At 41.2% G+C, this 20,083-nt stretch overlaps 1 protein-coding gene across 1 annotated transcript in view; it reads left to right on the forward strand.

The window, feature by feature from the left end:
• Positions 1-387: 387 nt before the first annotated feature.
• PLPP4 (phospholipid phosphatase 4) overlaps positions 388-20,083 on the forward strand; it is a 65,405-nt gene continuing 45,709 nt past the window's right edge. The window contains exon 1 of the mRNA XM_074907854.1: positions 388-800. Within this exon, the coding sequence (XP_074763955.1) occupies positions 745-800 (56 nt within the window). The 5' untranslated portion in view covers positions 388-744. The remainder of the gene's footprint in view (positions 801-20,083) is intronic.

Consider the following 20,083-nt stretch of genomic DNA (forward strand, 5'->3'; position numbering starts at 1 on the left):
TGATGATTTTTTTTTTTTTTTTTTTTTTTTTTTTCGGGAGCACCGCGTTTCCTTACGAGTCAGATGAACCCAGAAGGCCAGCCCAGCCCCTCACGGGAGCTGTACCCTTCCCGGGGGGGGTGAAATCTAGCACGGCGATGGGACACAACGCCAGCCCCTCGCACGGATGGGCAGGGGGTTAATTCCACCCTTCCAGCCCAGGGTGGGCGAGTGGCGCGTTAAACCGGGCAGAAAAAGCGCTCTGGACGCCCGGTCGCCCCCAAAGGGCCCCGAGCCCCCTCCCTTCCTCGGGGTTAGGCGGGGGCAGGAGCCCAGGGCGGCCCCAAGGGGCCGGGCGGGACGGCGCGGCAGCGGCTCGGGGGCGGGGAAGGAGGGAGGGGAGTCCCCAGGATCCCCCCGGCCCCCGCGCGGGGAGACACCGCGTTAGTCACCGGGACCCTCCCCCCGTGCCGGCGCTGGGCTCCGCCGCGGCGGCGGCGGCCGCGTCAGCCCTGGCGGCATCGCCGCTGCCCGCTCCCCGCTCCGCCCGGCCGCGCCGCCGACGGGACGCGGCGGCTCCGTGAGGCGCGGAGGAGGGGGATGGAGGGGCCCGGGCTGCACCTGGCGGGGCTCTGCCTCCCCCGGGGCGGCGGGGCGGGCTGCGGGCGGGCGGCGTGAGGCGGCCGAGTTGCCCCGGGTGCCCCCGCCCCGCGCGGGGAATGAGAGGCGGCGCCGCGGGGCTGCCGGAGCCCGCCGGGACCCACCATGCGGGAGCTGGCGATCGAGATCGGCATACGGGTCCTGCTCTTCGGGGTCTTCGTGTGAGTACCCGCCGGGCGGCGGGAGCGGGCACGGGGGGCACACACACGGCTGCAGCCGGAACGGCGCCGGCGGGGACTCCGACACTGCCTCAACTTTCCTTCGGCGCCCGCGTCCTTCCTCACGCCCGGGCGTCGGGTCGGGTCGCCGGGCCGGGCTGGGAGTGCGGGGTTGGCCGCCCCTCGGAGCGGGCTGAGGGCGGCTGGGGTCCCCCCCCCGGCCGCCCCTCGGAGCGGGCTGAGGGCGGTTGGGGTCCCCCCCCCGGCCGCCCCTCGGAGCGGGCTGAGGGCGGTTGGGGTCCCCCCCCCGGCCGCCCCTCGGAGCGGGCTGAGGGCGGTTGGGGTCCCCCCCCCGGCCGCCCCTCGGAGCGGGCTGAGGGCGGTTGGGGTCCCCCCCCCGGCCGCCCCTCGGAGCGGGCTGAGGGCGGTTGGGGTCCCCCCCCCGGCCGCCCCTCGGAGCGGGCTGAGGGCGGTTGGGGTCCCCCCCCCGGCCGCCCCTCGGAGCGGGCTGAGGGCGGTTGGGGTCCCCCCCCCGGCCGCCCCTCGGAGCGGGCTGAGGGCGGTCTCCCGGCCGCCCCTCGGAGCGGGCTGAGGGCGGTTGGGCTCCCCCCCGGCCGCCCCTCCGGCCGGTGGTCTGTGGTGGCGAGGCGGGCCCCGCGGCCGGGGACCCCCCCTTCGGTTGCCGCCGGCCCTTTCGGGAGCCCTGAGCGAGGGGGAGCTGCCGCCCTTTCCTCCCCTCTGGGGCGCGGGGTGAAATTTCTTCACGGGGGGGGGGGGGGGGGGGTGGTGTGGTGTGGGGCGTGTGTGAATCGTTGCAGGAGCCGCGGGGAGCCCTCTCCCTGCCCTGAGATTTTGCCGGAGACCTGCGGGAAATTTTTGTCGGAGAAACTACTGTTTGTGAGAGGAGTGTGCAAAAACCCGACCAAACCAGTAAAGGGCTCGTCGGCCAGGGCTGTAAATGCCCCCCAACAGCTGCTTGCAGCAGCGGGTGCCCGCAGTGAGGGGGCCCCGGGGCAGGCACCCCCGGCGGGAGAAGCTGCCGCGCTAGTGCGCGGAGCCCGAACGGGAGATGCGCGGGGGGGGGTAGCGGGGTTTGAGATGCGTCTCGGCACGCTGGTATGTAGGAAGGAAAGTCGTGAAAATCTGGTCGCTGAAAGATATGCAGCTATCGCTGCGGGAACACTCTTTTTGCCTTCTTTAGGCGAAAACAGTTCGGTGTTATTTTGCCCTGTGTACTTCAGGCAGGCTTTCCCCTTTCTCTTCAGCGCTCTACCTGTTTCTTCTTCCTGGCAGCTTGTGTTCTCCGCGCATTTGAACAATGAAAAGTTCCACTCTTCATATAAGTTTGCATTTCGTTTCCTTACTGTTTGAAGATGAATGTTCTCCATTTTTTGTGATCTCCCAGAAGTATCACAGAAACTGGATCGGATTCTGCGACTATTTGTCTACTTAAGGCTGGATGCTGTTGGTCACAGGTGCAGGCAGTAACAGCACAGGGCATCAGCGATACTGACTTACAGCTGGTGATACTGGAATGCTTTGATGCGATTCCTTCCTGAACCTCTCTCATGGTTAATGAATAACTTACCCAATTTACTGGTGTTTGTGTTTTTCCTCAGTGCTCATTAGTCTTGAATATTGATGTAATTCTTTTGATCTGCAACATGTTTGGTAAGTGTATTTTTCTTCATTTTAGTATAAACTTTGATACCTTCAAAAACCTTTTAAGGTACCTTTGATACCTTTCAGTTCAGTTGCATCTTACTTTGCAAATAGTCCTGTTCATCTCAGCAGAACTCTTTTCTGGAATATGTGGCATTAGAAGGTGAGCAAAGACCTCAGAATCTGATGCTACATCAGAACCTTTTCTTCATTGCAAGTGCATGTGTAATTCATCACGTGCACCATCCAGTAAGAGATCTCTTCATATAGCTTATTACCATCATATATGTAAATCATGACCCATTGTAAGTAATAATTTCTTGGGTATGCTTGTCTTCTGCCTTAATTTCCTCTCTAAAAGATTCTGTAATTTTCACTATTCTTTATGCTGTGGTTCTAAAATAAACTGAGGGGTGACTAAAGGAAAAGCTTTTGGTAGAGTCACCATAATGGCAAATGCCTATGTAAACACTTTTCACATTTTCATGTAGCTCAGCTCCTGGCTTCTTGGAATTCTGGGAAATAATTTTGACAATGTAGATGTCAATAAATGTTCTAAATGACCTATTACAAGTACCGAACACCTTAGTATTCGAAATTCAGGTTGGTGTTTAGTTTCACGAAGAACTGCACTTTATTTGCTTGTAGTGGTGCAGGAATATAATCTCTAGGTAGACCAAAAGAATTGCTTTTATATTCAGATAATCTTAACACCAGGGTAATCTTTTGCTGTTGAGATAATATTCAATATTTCTCTCCATTTTTCTAAAGAGGCAGTTACTCATATTTTGAAAGTTCTATGTTATGGAGGTTTAAATACTGTGGGTTTTGTAGACAGCCAGGGCAAGGATTTTTATGGAGTGTTGAGTTCATTAAAATATCTTTCCAAGAATGAACAATTAGTGGTGAATTTGGAAGCCCTGGGACTGGAATCCAGGCAGCAGCAATGTAGGTTCTACTGCAGAACCTCTTTCTAGGAATGAGAAGGCTGGACAGTTCCCACCTCCCTTGGGAAGGAGGGATGTTAACATCTGGGAGTGGAGGGTAGGTCTGAGATCATCTCGGTATTTGTCCATCAGGGACTGGACTGAAGAGAATTAGTTCGTTCTGAGAAGGTGTTGATGACTTTGGGTTGCTACCAACCTTTGTGGTGTGGAAGGTCTGACCTTGAAGATAATGGTTCCATAGCTATTTGCCAATCGTGAGCCATCTGTGCCTCTCAGATGTCTTTTTAGCTTCAACCTACCGATTAATACACTTTAGAGTAATATACTGGCATATTTTGTACCATAAAAAGCAAAAGGGAAAAGGGTGCATATTCCATGTTGTAGTTTTGCTTGGTGATAAATGTCATTTCATAAAAATGGAGGTGTGAAAACTTATGTTGATGATTGCTGAAATGGAATGTATTGCCAATTTGAATGTATTTTACAGCAACAACAGTCATATTTTCTGTACTTAAGACCATCAACCTTTTTTTCCCCACAGTTGCCATATTTATCAACTTTAGTCATTCCACCAAAGGCAAACATCTATAGTTGTTATGTAAGATCTCTTCTATCATGCCAGTGTACACTATTACAAGTAATACACGTTTTTGATGGTTGTGTACTGATTTGGATCAATTCAACAGACACTCAGGGAGGATATTGGTAACAACTGACCCAGTTCTAGATGTTGTGTTCTTAGCAGTTGCTAAGAGTTTGCTTAGCAATTAAAGACTGGTTTAGGTATTGAAATCAGCAACTCAAGCTTCTGTGCATTTACAAAGATCTGTGCTGAAGGGCATTTTAGCCCTCAGGATTTACTAGTATTGAAGAAAGGATTAGTTAGGAGAGATTTATTAGATAAAACTACAGCTGCCTGAAATTTAGAAGCAGGAGTTGGAAAAAAAACCAACAAAACAACACAAACCAGCCAAAACTCAAACACAACTGGTTGCAGTCAAAAACATACTTAGTGCACACTTTACTGGCAAGGTAAATAGATGTTCTTTGAGTACCTTCAGCAAGATTGCTCTCAAGCCGCAAGTCACAAGCTGCAAGGACAGTGGTATTTCTGGTTTGTTCTACAGTTTTTTCCCCATTCTTATCATTAACAAATTAATTTTTAATTTTCAAAAATTTAGCCTTACACCTTTTGACTGGGCTGAACTGATCCTAATGAATATAGCAAAGAAAATTCTCACGTTATAATTTGACCATTACATTGTTACTACACTATGCAGTTTCAAATATTTTCTCAATTAAACCTTGACTTTAATAAATTCTCACTTCATATTTTTGTTTCTTTAGTTTTTTATTTATTAAGAAATATCCATGGGTACAGAACTGGATTTTTTTAAAGTGAAATTTTTCATGTAAGATCTCAGAAGTAGTCATGGTCTATTTTTAATATAACAACTGTGAGCATGTACTTTGTTTATAGAAAAAAATTGAATGCTAATTTGAAGAATGATTGAATTAGGGTCTTCAATCTCAGTTTTCTTCGTTTTGTACTTATTCCTATGACCTGGAACATCTTAAGATGCCTGATTCATGCTAAAACATGTAAACCATGGTCAGTCTTTCATCTGCTCCGTGCGGACAGTGGCATTTGTCACTTAATGCTTGATGAAAGCAAATTGTTTTGACTGACTTGGTTTTATTGTTAAGGCAATTGTAAAAAGATTTGTGAGCAAGTCTGATATTTTTACACGAGTGATGACCTTAAAACAATGGTCTTCATCTGTCCTGAAAATAATTCATTGAGTGGTATCTCAGGGCTTGTAATTGACCATAGAGATGTCTTAGTTTCTTAGCAAAATACCTAAACCAGAACATGTTTCCTACAAGGAAAACTTTCAGCTGTTTCAGAAGTTTTAAAAGACCACATCATTGTCTTGCTAGGAAGACAGAAGAATTTGCATGTATTGTATATTTAGCCCCATGACTTGTCAACAGCATATCACTGATGTTTCTAGAGCTAATTGATTAAAAAGACAGTCTTTCAAGGATGGCTTCATCAAACCTCGAGCTCTTCAGTGAGTGTGATGTGATTAAAATATAAATGTCATTCAGAGTAATTGGATATCTTCCCTACAGCACGGTCTCATTAGCAGCCTCCCCTGGGAATAAATGTTTATCCGCAGACTAACATACATATACATTACACCCATATGAGTATGCAGTACTGACTAATGCTGACATCTTTTGTGTGTGTGTGTGCCATGTTCAGGCTCTGGTTTGAAAAAATAAATGCTGATTCTGTGCATGTTGGGTTTCTTACAAGTTTACAATATGAAGATTTTAATCAAGTTATGAATATGCATGAAATGATTTAGTGTGGAAAGCTCTTTCAAGTAGCTTTCTTTGTCATGGGTGGTGATCTTCTGGATATTCTGCATATGGTGCCTTCATAAATGATACTATGTATTGTCTTGTTAACACAGACAAAAAAATCAATTAGCTGAGCAAATTCCACAATGCTGCAGTTCCGCTTTACTCTCCTCAGCTTGCGCTTGCCTTTTCTCTGTTGTATCTACTGGATTTCTGGAGGATAGACTGAGCTATGAATCACGAGCAGTTGGAGATCTGTAGGGAATGTAAGCAAAATGGTATTGAGAAGAAATCACCAGTCTGTGACATTAAGATTTGTTTCCTCATGCTGACACAAATGCTGCCAAATTGCACAAATCAGTTGAGCCAAGATTTCAAAGCACCTTTTAAGCCTAGGTTCTCTAGATGAATGTTTCAAAGTGGAGTAGGTATTTGGCCACATGAGCTTCTTAGTCTTTTTGTGTCCTACATTCTTGATTTGAGAATCCCATAACTCTGACTTTGTTTGGAACCTGATTTTTGGCTTCTGATCTTAAAAGTCTTGGACTTCGTTTCTCTGTACCCCATTTTCTCTTCCAGAAAGGAGAGTAATACTTCTTTTTCTCACCTTTTGTTCATTTAAGTCTTCATCATGAGGTATGTGGACAGTAGCCAAACCCATTGAATGTTGAATATGCTTGGAGCTTTTTTTAGTGTTAGTTTCACAAATAGTAATGACAATAGGAAGTGAGAACATCAACATGTTTGATTAATAACCTGTTTAAAAACAGTTACTATATTGTAAACCATAATATAGATGATACTAAAATGAGGAAAAGATTTAGTTTCATGGCCTGAGTTGAAGTCTAGTTCACTGAGGTAGGGTTAATGAACAGTTAAGGGAAAGACCTGCTCTAAAAAAGACCATAGCCTCTCTGGTGCTTAGGATCTGAGAACATATATCAAAGGTTGCGTATTGAGCTCCAGTGGCAAGCAACAGACTTGTTCCAGTGCTCAGCAGAGTCTGTTATACCTTTGAAGTGATGGAAGAATTAGAATGCCATGGAGCTTCCGTAACTCGCTGAATGCAGCTGATATATCACAAAGTAACCTGAATTTTAACTTTGCTCAGTTCTGCGTCCTTGAGAGGTTACTGTAAAAACAAAAAGGCCATAAATACCTATTATGCCTAGTGTAATATGAAGTACACAACAAAATGACCGTGTGCCTGTCCTAATATCTATGAAGTATCGCCGAGCTAACAGAGACACTTGGTACTTGGTGTTCCACTGAGCTGAAGCTTCTGTTTCCATTGTTATCTTATTATATTTCTTGAAACTAGGGTAGGATTTTACTGACTTTAATAACAGCTACTGAGAGGAAAGTATAATTGTCCTTTTGTGCAGACTTTAGTTTGTGCCAAAGGTAGACTGTTTTACAGACTGATATATCAATACTTTAGATCATGGGACTAAGTTTATTTCATTTGTCTTCCCTGAAAGTTTATTTCATTTGTCTTCCCTGAGGCTCAGTGGGCAAAAAAGGGGGGGATTTAATGGCAGGAATTCTAACTGTCCTGTTAATAGGATGGGATTTATAGTTGATGTCCATGGTAAACTCACAGCTGAATACATGCTAAAAAAGGATGTTATTGTAGATGCTAAAGCTGTCTGCTCCAGATTTTTCAGGAGTAAATGGTGACTTTGTCTCCTGTTGAATCCTATTTACTCATTGACTTTGGCACATTGTGCTTTTATCTGCTTCCAGCCCTGACTGAGTATGTTTTATAGTGAGAATTCTACTAAGACTGACAGGGTTTCTGTAAGGGAAATTTTTCTTTAAAAAAAATTGATTTTTATACTTTGATCTGAGCACAGACAAGCTGTGGCACAACTGTGTTTCTTATGGCAAAGACTTTTTTTCTTAAAGTCTTATTGCTGAGAGCACAGTCATACCTGGCACAGTAAACCAAGATCTTTACAGTCTCCTGATCTGTTGGTGACTTTGAGAAGTGAGTACTTGGGAATAGTTGGCAGAATTATTGATGCTAAAGGTGGATTAAGGATCACATTTAGTGTGTCTTGTAACTTTTTCTGTGGTAAGCACTGTGCTGATGTTGAACAGAGGATGTTTGTGTGGTGCATCTATACTGGCAAGGATTAGTGGACAAAGAGAGAAAGCTAAAGACAATATATATGTCCCTAGTTAAAAGTATTGGTTGTGATCCACTAATGAACATCAGGGACTTAAACCTGAACAATTAAGGAAAGCTTCACTGGTTCCTGAATCAGAGTAACTGCTTTACAGATGATCCAGTTTGATTGTCTTCGCAGAAAAGACAAAGTTGTCATCAGATGTGGCACTTGAGCTAAGCTTTTCCTAACTAGGTGGATTTTAAGGTACTTTCCATTCATGGTTTTCCCTTGCCTAAATGGTAAATTTGTGATCATTGGACCACAAGTCATTGCTATGCAAGAAACTCTGACTGATCTAAATGATTCTGCAGAAAACTAGATTAAGAATGTTCCTTTGTTGTAAATCAGATTGCTACAGCCACTGTGAATTGTATTTGTTTATTCCTCTGCATTACAAACCACTTTTAGCTTTCACTATCCAAATGAGTAAATATTTTCCTGAGTAAAATATCACTGAATTTTAATTAAAATTACATATAGATAAAATGCAGTAAGTGGGGATTGTTTTACTGTAGGCACTGTAGGCTAGAGTAACAGGGTTTACAACTGGTGTTTTCATAGTAAGTGGCTGATTAAGATTACTTATGCAGATGAATTTCAGAGAATTGGGAAAGATGCAAAAGATGGTAAGAGGGGTATAGAAAACACCTTTTCTGAGAAAAGATAGAAAAAGCTGAGCTGTTTAATCTAGAAATCTCAGGAGACGTGGTGGTAATCTTCGCATGTAAGCAGCTGCCATAAAGATGTCTGAAGAAGGCAAGCTGCTCTTCATGCCCTTTTGGAATTGTACCGAAAAGAAAGATTTTTAAACTTGTAGCAAGGGAAACTTAGACTGAGTGTGGGGAAATACAACCTAATTGCAAGGACTTTTGGGCGCTGTGATAGATTGCCTGAAGGATATGTAGCATCTCCACCAATGGAGATTCTAAAAGGCAAGTTACACTGAAGTATCTTGGGAGTATTTTACATAATGTTTTCCTTTGCTGCATGGCTGTGAGGGAACAGATTAGGTGGTCTGGTAAGTTGGCACGAATCAACTTATTGGACTGAGGTTTATGCTGCCTGAGAGTGCCGCAGTGCGTGGGGAGAAGTTGAAAGCCACTCAAGCAAAATTTCTTGTAAGAGATTTTTGTCTCATGTTGATGGGCAGAAAAGGAAATGGTGTTACCAGTTCAGTTACTTGGAGAGCACTTTGTCAAAGACTGAGCAGAAGCTGATGATGGCTTTTGGCTGGAGGGCAGCACCATGCCAACTACCGTATTCTAAATATTCTGCATTGACGAGATTGCGGGCAAAACCAAATCCTCGATTAGGTGAAATGTTTTGCTCTGCAATCTTGCAGTTAAACATTTTACTCTATTTTGAGTGAAAAGTTCTACTACTTCTTTAGCATGTATAACGGAGGTGTAAATGTCAGCTCAGAAATATTTCAACTTTGAAGGATTTGTGGCACCCTGCCAAGTGTTGTGAAGCCTTGCAAATTGAAAACAACAGAGGAGAGTATAATTTCATATGAAGTGTTCCGTTTTCATTGGCTGCCAATTTTCAGTAATGGGAGAACAAATCTAGTAGCCTGACTGTACTCTCATAGCCCGCAGAGAGACCATTAATAATTTCATTCATTTAGTGTCCAGGGTGCTTTACAGGAGTGTAACTATTGCTACTGGACTTTAGTGACTGATACAAAATGCTAAAAGTGATGTTCCTATTCCCTATTACTATATCTTTATATATTTATTTTTTAAATCATTATTAATGCTCTGGAACATGTAGTTACTCACACAAGTGGTTTTTGATTGAGTGATTTTAAAATAGTTGGATTTGATTGTGAATATCATTAGACCTATCTCTTTTTTTTTTTTTTTTTTTTTCCCAGAGAATAATGAAGGCATTGCATACGGCAGCTATGATCAAAATAACTTGTGAATTTGTATCACATTTAGTAAATTACTTGGCAAAAAAAGTCTCTTTAGTAATACTAAAGTATTTTAATTGTTTCATTTTAAAGGCACTTTTCATTAAAATTAGTTTAATGGACTCTCAGACAAAATATTTCATATAAGTTTGGGTTAAAATGATATGTTCCTGCTTGACCAAAAAATCAATGTTTTAATTTCACATAAAAAAATTCTTAATTGAGCCTTCTAGATTGATCCATAGTATTTCTCCCCTCTCTCACTTCCTTACCAGCTCTTTAGTTTTTGGTCTGGGAATGTGTTTTGGCACTTAGCTCTAGTTGTGGACAATTTGTGTGATACTACTTAATCCTCACTTTTGTTCAGCCTATACCCCTCAGAAATAGCACTATGTGGGGACAGGCTTCACTGCCATATAGGTTCTCTTTCATGGTCATGTCTCTGTCTATCCATCATATGTTTAAAGGGAGCAAACAGTAGTGCATCGCCAATGGGATACACATAAAAACTATTCATATTATAAACATATTCTAGGCTAAAAATAACTAGGCAGCATATTTATCAAATTGTGTTCATATTATTATTGTGTTCATATTATTAAAATTCGGGTTCTGGCAGAAAGCTGAGTGAGAAAGAAAATTTCTTGTGTAGAAGTAGTAGGCTTTTGAAGAGATTGGGGGAGGAGGGGCAATGGCTGATCGGAGATGAGATCCTGCAGCATGGAGAAACGTGTTAGCGTGTTTCAGAGATTGCGCCTGAATAAGCTGCTAGGGCCAAGCTGTCACTTTCAACTGATTAAACCTTGTTCCAAGCGAGATCTTAAAGAGCTGTCACAGGAGGGACAGGAGGGAGCAGCACTGAAGTACCAGTGAGCTACAAAAGGAATTTTGGAGAAGGAGTGATGGAGAGACAGAAATAATGGAGAGGGAAAGCTTTGGTTGGTAAGAGAAACTCAGCATCTTAGCAAGTTTAATCCCCGACTTTCATTTCAGGTCCAAACCTATAGTCAATAGGAGTGTGGCATGCAGGTATGAAAACAGAAGAAACTTTAGCAGACTGCTTGGCTCTGTCAAATTGCTGTGAAGCTAGGATAGTTGTTCAAGGAACTGTGGAGAGTTGTTTGGCTGAGAACAGGTTGAGATGTAATAAAAACGAGCATTAAAAAACATCAAAAGCAAAATTTTGTCTGTGTAATGTGTTTTGGTTCATTATTCAGATAGGTGCTTTGGTGATTTAAGCCTGCAATATGAATTCTGTTTTTCACTTCAGAATAATGTACCACTGCCAGCTTTGAAACTTCTAATGGCTACATCAGTGTTCATATACTGATGTTTTCTTTTCTCTCTACTCCTTTCTCCCCAAACCACACATTAAAATGGCTTTTGTAAAAGAGCTTGCATCATAGGGTGTATTTAATAAAAAGAGAGCATAGAGGCAACAATTAATACCATAAATCATGCTTTTTATTAGCTGAAATGAGAGATAATGCAACGAAAACATTAACGAATAGCTTTCACTTTGCTGGTATCTGTTATTTCTGTAAGACGGCCACTGTTGATTATCTGTGTTACCGTAGTGCAGCTGTACTGGATTGCCCTAAGTACTGTACGTTGACATAATAAGTAGTAGCCCTGACCTGTTTACCTCGTGCTTGAAGTGTGCCACTGCTCCATGTGAGCTGGGATCACAAGAACTGAACTGCTTTTTCACCTCAGGTGGAGCTAAATGCCAAAACAACTAGGATTTTGTTTCAGAATGGTTTATTTTCTATTCTGCCACCTAGAAAGCAAAAGATGCAAACATGGCTTTCAATAGTAGGTCAAAAGAACTTTTAAAAATGTAAAATGAGCCAAAATATGTCAATTTGACTAATTTTGCAGTAGTTTTTTCCTGCTTCAGTATAGCCACTCTTGTCTCCTGCTCTTCTCTTCAAAGCTGCAATGCAGCATGACCAACTGTTCCCTCTTTCCTCCTTTCACTTTGCTCATTTCCAAATATTCTGTTTCTCTAAGGAAGAAAAATGATGGTGAAAAGGTTGTATCTAAGCCAGTTAAGTAGTTTAATGCCTGGATAACCATTTTTATTCCCATTGAATGGGAGTTTTCTAGATTCAATCACCTCATACTGGCAGTAATGATACTCAGCGACATTTAGTGCTACTTGCATTCAAAGTGCTCAGCCCATGAGCAAGGAGAATGTATGGATTGAAAGTTTTTGGATTCTTTCAGGCGCACAAGAAAAACTGGCTGGCTACGTTAATTGCTTGTTCATTTGCTCAACAATTGCTGTTCATGTATGCTCAGATAATCCTTTGCCTTTCCTCTTGGGTTTAGTACAACTGAAATAATGTCACAGGAAGGAAACAGTTTACCCAGAGAGAGTTCAAGTGCTAGGGATTGAGAAAGCAGTAGAGGTGTAATTTAGGTACTAAAGAAACTAACGTTAGGTTCTAAAACTCCAGGCTAGTCTCTTTTTTCAGCATTGTGAAAAGATTGCCGGTTCACTATTTCATATTAGGTAGTCTAAGAACATTTACATATCATTTATATATTATTTCATAAGCTACAGGACTCCTGTTGTGAAACTATATTGTTAGTTCAAGATCTGAGGTTTTAACTGAGCCCAGGCTTCCCAGCTGTTGCCTCCTTGCTGATTCATTTAATTTATATTGTTTTTTTGAATTTGGGCCAAACAAGGAAGAGAAAATTTGAACAGAAGGGTTGGGTCTGGTTTTAACCTGTTTCTGTTCATTTGTATATTTAGTGGGGGTATATGTGACTCATGTCACATGCTGTAGCAGACTTGAGCCTGATCTCAGGCACAGCTGATGAAGCCTGTATAAATACAGCCCCAGATGCTATATCACAGAATGGTCCAGTGGCTCAGAAATCATTCGGAGACACTGACTGGCACAGACTCCATCATCTAGACAGACATGTTCTGGCTGAAGAACCTGTCTCGCATCATGGTTGGCTTTGTTGGCCCAGTAATAGTACAGTCCTAGCTGCAAGGAGGAGAGTAAAGCGGGTGGCTGTTCATCTTTAGAAGTCATACCCAATGTATATTTTTTGTATCCGTGGATACACGAGGCAAATCTGGGAAACGTGCTAGTAAGACTGAATAAAATACTGGAAACTCTCCTTTTTCAGCACATCTGGGAAATATGACAGCTATGGTAATATGTATATTTTTAAAATTGCATCAGAATTTATTTTCAATCTCTTCTTGATCAAAATGATTTCTCCTATATCTGAAGGGCTAATGTGGGCATATGTGCTAATTAAATGTCACACTGCAATTGCTAGCTAATTTAAAATATTCAGAAATATTTTACATCAAGTGATACTGACTCATCTGAAGCTAAACCTACCCCTGAGAACCAGTTCTCTACTTGCCAGTGACATTAAATAAAAACCCCAAAAATATTACCCCCACTCTTTGTCCTTATCAGCCCCAGGGTTTAATTTCATTGATTTTTGGCTTCTCCTGACACAAGTGCACCCACAGAATTAAAAGTGGGGGAAGTTGTATACATTCAGATCGAAATATCAAATGTTATCAGGAAGTGGTATGAAGGCTTCATTTCTAGCTTCTCAAAAATACAGAAATTTAAAAAATGCTATCAACTCGCACTATTCCCAGAGCTGTATTGAGCACTGAATAGGGACTGAATGAAAGAAGCCTCCTGAAACATTTTTCTTAACATTTGCTTTCTGCCAGTACTCCTCTCAGTCTTTGTAAATACTTGCGCCTACAAACAGAAGGTTACTGCAAATGAAGAGAGGCGTCAGATCTGCTCATTGCTGTAGCAATAAAAACAGCTTCTGAATTATCTTTGTAGGCTGTTCCTGGTGAATGTTAAGTACCCTGTATCCTGCAGGACACTCAAACCCAATAAAGTTCCATATTAGGATTATAGATTGTTAATCAGAAGTGGTAGGTGTATCCGCTGCCTGGCATTGCATTGGGAAATACAAGTTTTTAGCTGTTAAAAAGGTAGATATAATTTATTGGTACAGCTGCTTCTGTACCTCTTAGTGCAAATGTAAATTACTTAATGAATTGGCTTTAGTGCAGTTACAAGATGATGGTAGTAATAACACATTTCCATCAAAGCCGATGAAGAACCAATAAAACATTAATTTCTCTTCTCATGTAGGTGCTTCTTATGCAGTCAATATCTATTGCAATATAAATTCTAATATATTTTAGAATTTAACGCTTTACTTTTGATTTCCACGGTGCTTAAAGCTGTGGCTTTCCTACTTGAATGCACGTCAGCAGCGCATACCTGGCATATGTGAATACCCGTTCAGCTAATGAGCAAAGTAGAGCATTAGGAGTCTTGCTCTGATGCTGACCCTCCTTGCTGAAATGAATTGCCCTACCTTGCCTCGGAAAATAGTGGCAGAAAGCATCAAATCTCTTGACGCCTGGTGTTGTGCCTTAACTATAGGGAAAGTTTCTCTTTCTATCAAAACTGAAGTTTATATTATTGATGTTAAATTTTTAATTCATGTCAACTTCTTCCTTGGTGAAACTGCAGTTCATCATTAATAATTGGGCCTCGGTCATATTTTTTGTACCCTAATACATAATGCCCTTCTTCATGGCTGAGAAACTGTGGATTTCCCAAATTACTTTAGAAATTAAATGGCTCAGATCTCTTTCCTTGTGCTAACCTCTGAGCTAACACAAAACTATCTCATCATGCTAATAAGCGTAGACAGCAGCTTTTCAGAAACTGAACTCCGACTGTGGTGAGCAGAATGACGGTGATAAACCACAGGCATTGTTTCTTATCTCACCTCATCATTATCCTGTCTGCTTTAGTTCTGTTAATTTTGTATTCCAGCCACAGACCATTTCAAGCTTTTCATATTTTGTCTGTCTTTGCAGGAGTTCCTAAGATAACCACTAAAACGTTGCTGCTTTTTTTTTTTTTTTTTTTTTCCTTAAAATTGCCTATAGGGAATAAACAAGACTGGGCTTTCTCATGGCATGAGAATAAGTTATTCTCCCCAGGTATATCAAATAACATGACAGGAATGCTTTACCCACTGTTATATGGTTCAGAATGGATAAGTTGAAGTCTTGGATTCAAATGTGAGCAAAGGCGATGTGGCTAAGCAGTGTTCAGTGCAACGTGCCCAGCCAACTGGGCTCTTTCTGGTGAGCCTACCTCACTTGTTGGAAACCCCTAATGCAAATTCTGTCTTTCAGAATATAATTTTCTTATCTCCACAGCTGTTCTGCCCTATGATGTGTTCTACTTTATGGCTCTTCATTCAAAATGTTGGCGCTGCGAATCTGTGGTGTGAGAATCTCTCACGGAGTTATGTATTGTGTATATACTCTGTGGATAGGCCAGCCTATACAGAGCCCTACCAGCTTCAGCATCCCTGGTGCTGCTCACAATTCTGCAGTTTTAGTGTTGGGACAACTGATTGCACAATTTAACATAGCAGGTACACTGTAAAAGCTTTTACTACTAGGTTTGAGACCTGGTTTGTGGAATACTCAAGGAAATATCCATGTAAGAAAGTTCACAATGGAGTTCCAATAACACAGTCCCAGCTAATATGTTTCTGTGGGAGAGGCAGTGGTGAGCTTGCTCACACAGTTCTGCAGTCAGTGAGAGGTGGTCAGAGCCAAACTTTTTTCCACAAGACCTCAGAGGTGATTTATAAGAAGAGTTTATGAACACCTGCTATCCCTTCCAATGAGGAGTTGCATGTAAAGCCACTTTAGGATCAGATCTGATTATCAACAGATGAAGCTTAGAAAAGAGGAGAGTTGGTCATTAGGCATCTGGTATGAAAGACTGAGTATCACAGTCACAAGTTCATGTTCATTCTTTTCTGGTACTTTGTCATGCCATATGTACTTCTGTGTCCTCTCTTAGTTATTGTCGCTTGTTACTTGGGATAAGCCTTGTCTGCAAGAGACAAGGCAAAAGGCAAAAAACCCCCAACCTCCCCACCCCAACCAACCCCCCCTTGTACATCCTTTAGTTGATGCTTACAACCAGGAAGCAGTCTCTAACCATCTAACTCTTCTGATGAAGCAGATATTTAAGTCTCCAAGATTGCCAGACCAAAGCCGTGTGTGATTTCATGTTGTTACTCTGAAAATGGAGCTGTTGGCCAGTGGCAGTCCTTGTAAGGCTAGTAAGTACTTCTGAGGTGATTTCATACTAGTCATGATTTCATAGCTGATAGGTTCTGTCTTGCTCTAACAGGATACAACAACACAATCCTGATGTGGAGCCCATCTATCCTATCCCTGTCCTGTTCTTGTTGTTAGATTAGGAACATACTTTTCTACTCTAACATTTCAAGGTTTTTACCTTACCAACTTTGCCAATGCTTATTACTCTTCCTCTGATCTTAGCAACTGCCAAATGTCACTGCTTCTTGATTTCATGCTGCTAAATGCCAGGGAATGGTAGCTACTGTAAGCAGTGTTTGAAGCAATAAGATGAGGTGCTAAACAATACCCTGCTGTTATTTATGGGAGATGAAAACCATTGTGGAAGCTCAGGGCAAAGACTGTGAGATATTTATAGAGTGTTTGATTCACTACCAGTGAATGGTTTAATAAAAAAAAAATTATTAGTCCATATTGTCACAAAACTCCAGTGCACTTTTACCTTGATCCGTCTGTGATATGGTTCTTGCATAGAAATTATCTTAACGGGCTACATGCTGTTAAATGGCAATAAAGTTATTGTAACCTAGAAGTGCTTGTGTCCTCAGAAAATGACAGCACTTTTCTTCAGTGTAGTGTTGTAGGCAGTAATGTTGTGATGTCCAAAGCAACCACAAGTGACTTGGGCACCTGTTTCTGGGCACTGATATTTTTAAAGAAATTCAGACTCGTGTTTCCATTAGGTTGCCTTGAAAGTCACAGTTAAAAGCTCTTGAAGCTCATGGAGGTCCTTTTATGCCTTACATATATGTTATCAGGCTGAAGTGTTCAAAGTCTCACTTGATAAACTGTTCAAAATGTTGGATGAATATGTAAACATGCAGAAAATGTAAGGCCAAAAAGCTAATACTAAAATTTCATGTACTAATACAAAGTAAGCTTCCTAAGTTGCCCACCCGCTACCAGGGGACAATATGTGATTGAGCATGTATTTTCAGGCATAATAGAAAATGTCTAGAAACCAGTTTTCTTTATCCAAGGACTACATTCATTTCTAATAACATCTAGTCATTTAAACAAGCTTGTGCTGGCTTATGAATAGTAATAGACTGTACTTTTGGTTAGGACGAAGGAACATAAATCACTAAGTGTCAGGCAGCTTAGAAACCAGTACGTTCTCATGATTGTTTAATAGAGTACAAAGGGAATTGCCTTCAAGCTTGTGAAATCTTGTATCCAGTTGCCCATTGGTGATGCTTCAAAAAAAAAAGAAGAGAATTGTTCTCTTATGAGTCTTGGCATAAAAATTTAATTAGCAGCTGAGCTCTTTCTGAAGATGAAAAAAAAGTGATTTCTTTTTATATAGTCACTTTCCTTGAACTGTTTACTTTGTATTTCTGTATTGTTCACACACACAAGATCTGCTGCCTTCTATGTCTATTTTCTTTTCTCCTTCAGTAGTGATTTTGAAATTATTTAACCTGGTTTCAGCCATTAAATTTTGGGGGTTTTTTTGCATTATGTTTCAGCATATTTGAGCACTGTTCTTGGAAGATACTCAGAACACGTCAGAGGAAGAAATGGATACATAATCAATATTATGTAGTGGATACAAAACTGCTGTTATTAAATAAAATAATAATAATAATAAATCTTTCTTTAGAATTGTATACATAGCAAATATATACTAATCAGAAAATCAGCCCTCAATTGGAATCGGATACTATTTGTGTTATTTATTATAGTTTAATCTCTTTAGCTCGTGTTATTTTGCTCTTAAAGAAGTTAAATCTTACAACGTAGCACATATTTGTGGTGTCATAGCAGATTCCTGTCAGAACTATGAATTTGATTTGTATTTATTTCTCAGATTTAAACAACTATAATTTAATCTTAGTTTTTTTTACATCACAAGCAGACAGGAAACAAAAGAACAAGAGCCCCAAACCTTTAACTCTGTTGGTATTTGCTCATAATGTCAAATGTCTTAATGTCAAGTTAATTAAATCTCTGGTCTAATGTGACACGTTTTTCAAATGTACAGCGTTGCACGGATATACTGTGATCACTTTGAATCATAAATGTGTATTATTTGCTGTTTGCATTACTAGAAATGCTTCAAGGCCTAGATACATCAAAGAACGTGTCTTTGCTTCAAGGCGTTCCCTGGCGTATCCTTCGGTCCCAGTGCTTTGAAAACTAACTCGGAACAGTCTAACTAGCAAATATCTGAGGGAATATATCAGAAAAGACATGACTGGCTGAAAAATGTAGTCACTGAAACTCAGCTGGCTGCTTTAACTTCTTGTATGCCCAGACATGCATTTGCTTATCTATTTGTTTATGTTTAGATGACAGTGGTGAAGTACGTCCTGGCCATGGATCCTATATACATCTTCATAACAAATGTTAAGTCCTGGACAGCTGTGAACTTTGCCATTCAGCTCTCCCAGGTGACAGATGTTGGATGCCTTACCCAGGCCTGTGACTCTACTTGGCAACTGAACTCTTTCGATCAGCGGTTAATTGCTTCCACTTTCTGTCAATATCTTTAAAGACTGAAAATAAAAATAATATAGCTTAGGACTCTCAGTTGAAATTCAAAAACAAAGTTGCTTGCATTGTCTAGAAATCAGTCTTCATTTTTCTAGCTGAAGAGAAAATATGTAAAATGAATTTTTCATATATGAAGTGGTTTATTTCCTGGAAATTAACTTCTTCAGAAATGTTTCCCTCTTTCATGTCTTACACGAGCCATTATTTCTTAAACTTAAGAAAGATAAAAGTTTTCATTTTGAAAACATTGAAACAAAGTGTTTTGGCAATTCTGAAATTCACCTTCGCACCTTCTTTGGAGAGCAGGGTCAGACCCCGTATTTGAAGAACTATCAGTACAAGTGACAAGACTGTGTTTGACTTGTTTGGTCCTCAGATTTCATTGTTTTTCTTTAGAAAGTAGAGGTCAGTTGGGCTCTTTAGAGTAGGCTGAGTTTTGTGCCTTCTACCTAGTGGGAGTGTGAGTGTGCTCAGGTAAAGGGGGTCAGTAGTAGCATGTGCTGGGAACGTGGGAGACTGGAGCTAATGCAGAGATTGTAGACTACAGTGAGAAAATGAAGAACAGCTGGTCAGTCCTCACATGGGATAAAAAGAAGGATTTCCTAAGACCCAGAAGACTGGATAAGGCTTGGTGTTATTTAGGAAATCGCTGACCTGGCAAGATTTGAGGACTTGTTTTCACAGGGGAGAGTTGCATATATATGGTTTAATTTTACTCTGCTTTACAGATTGCTTTGAGCTTTTTCTATTACAAAGACAATTGTTGTAGCTGTTACTTGTATAAGACATGGGTTTGGAGGGTTTTAAAGCCCTTGGCTTTGGGAAATTTAAAGTAAAAAAATCCTTGGGCCACTACATCTCTGTGTTCTGGCTCTATGGGCTTATTAGATAAGACCAGCAGAAAACTGGTCCCTGTGTCTTCTCTCAGCAGCCATTCTTTCAATCCTAGTAAACTAGTCCTGAAATGAGTACAGTAAAGGCAAAACTTCCCAGGAAGTCTGATATGACTTCAAAGCTAAGAAGAGTTAAAGGCCAGTGAAGAACTCAGTGGAAAAAAAGAGTATGCCTTAAATGAAGAGAGACAATTTATGTAGTCATAAAAACCTTTTGAAACTTCTTACTACAGTCAAAGATCGCAAATCCTGCTTCCTCTTTCAGTGCTGGACAGGAGATACCCACACGAATTGATTTTCTATATAAAACTTTAACTTCAACATTTAATTTTGATGCTCTTCATTTCAAAATAATGTAATTATTATACAAAACTGTGGGGTTTGGTTGGTTGGTTTGTTGTTTTATTTTGGTTGGTTTGTTTAAGAGCCAAATGACATGAGAATGAAATTGAAACAATCAGTTTTGGTAGAATGAGACAGTTCTGGCAGAGCTAGATTATTCTTAAGCTTGATAGCCAAATATAATACTGGCAATCTGAAAAAAAAAAAAAAAAGAAAAAAGAAAAAATGCATTTCTTTGAGCCCATCCTGCTTTAGGAGTGAGTCTCTTTTGAGATA

Source organism: Athene noctua, chromosome 5 (genome assembly GCF_965140245.1).
Source record: "Athene noctua chromosome 5, bAthNoc1.hap1.1, whole genome shotgun sequence".
NCBI classification, from domain to species: domain Eukaryota; kingdom Metazoa; phylum Chordata; class Aves; order Strigiformes; family Strigidae; genus Athene; species Athene noctua.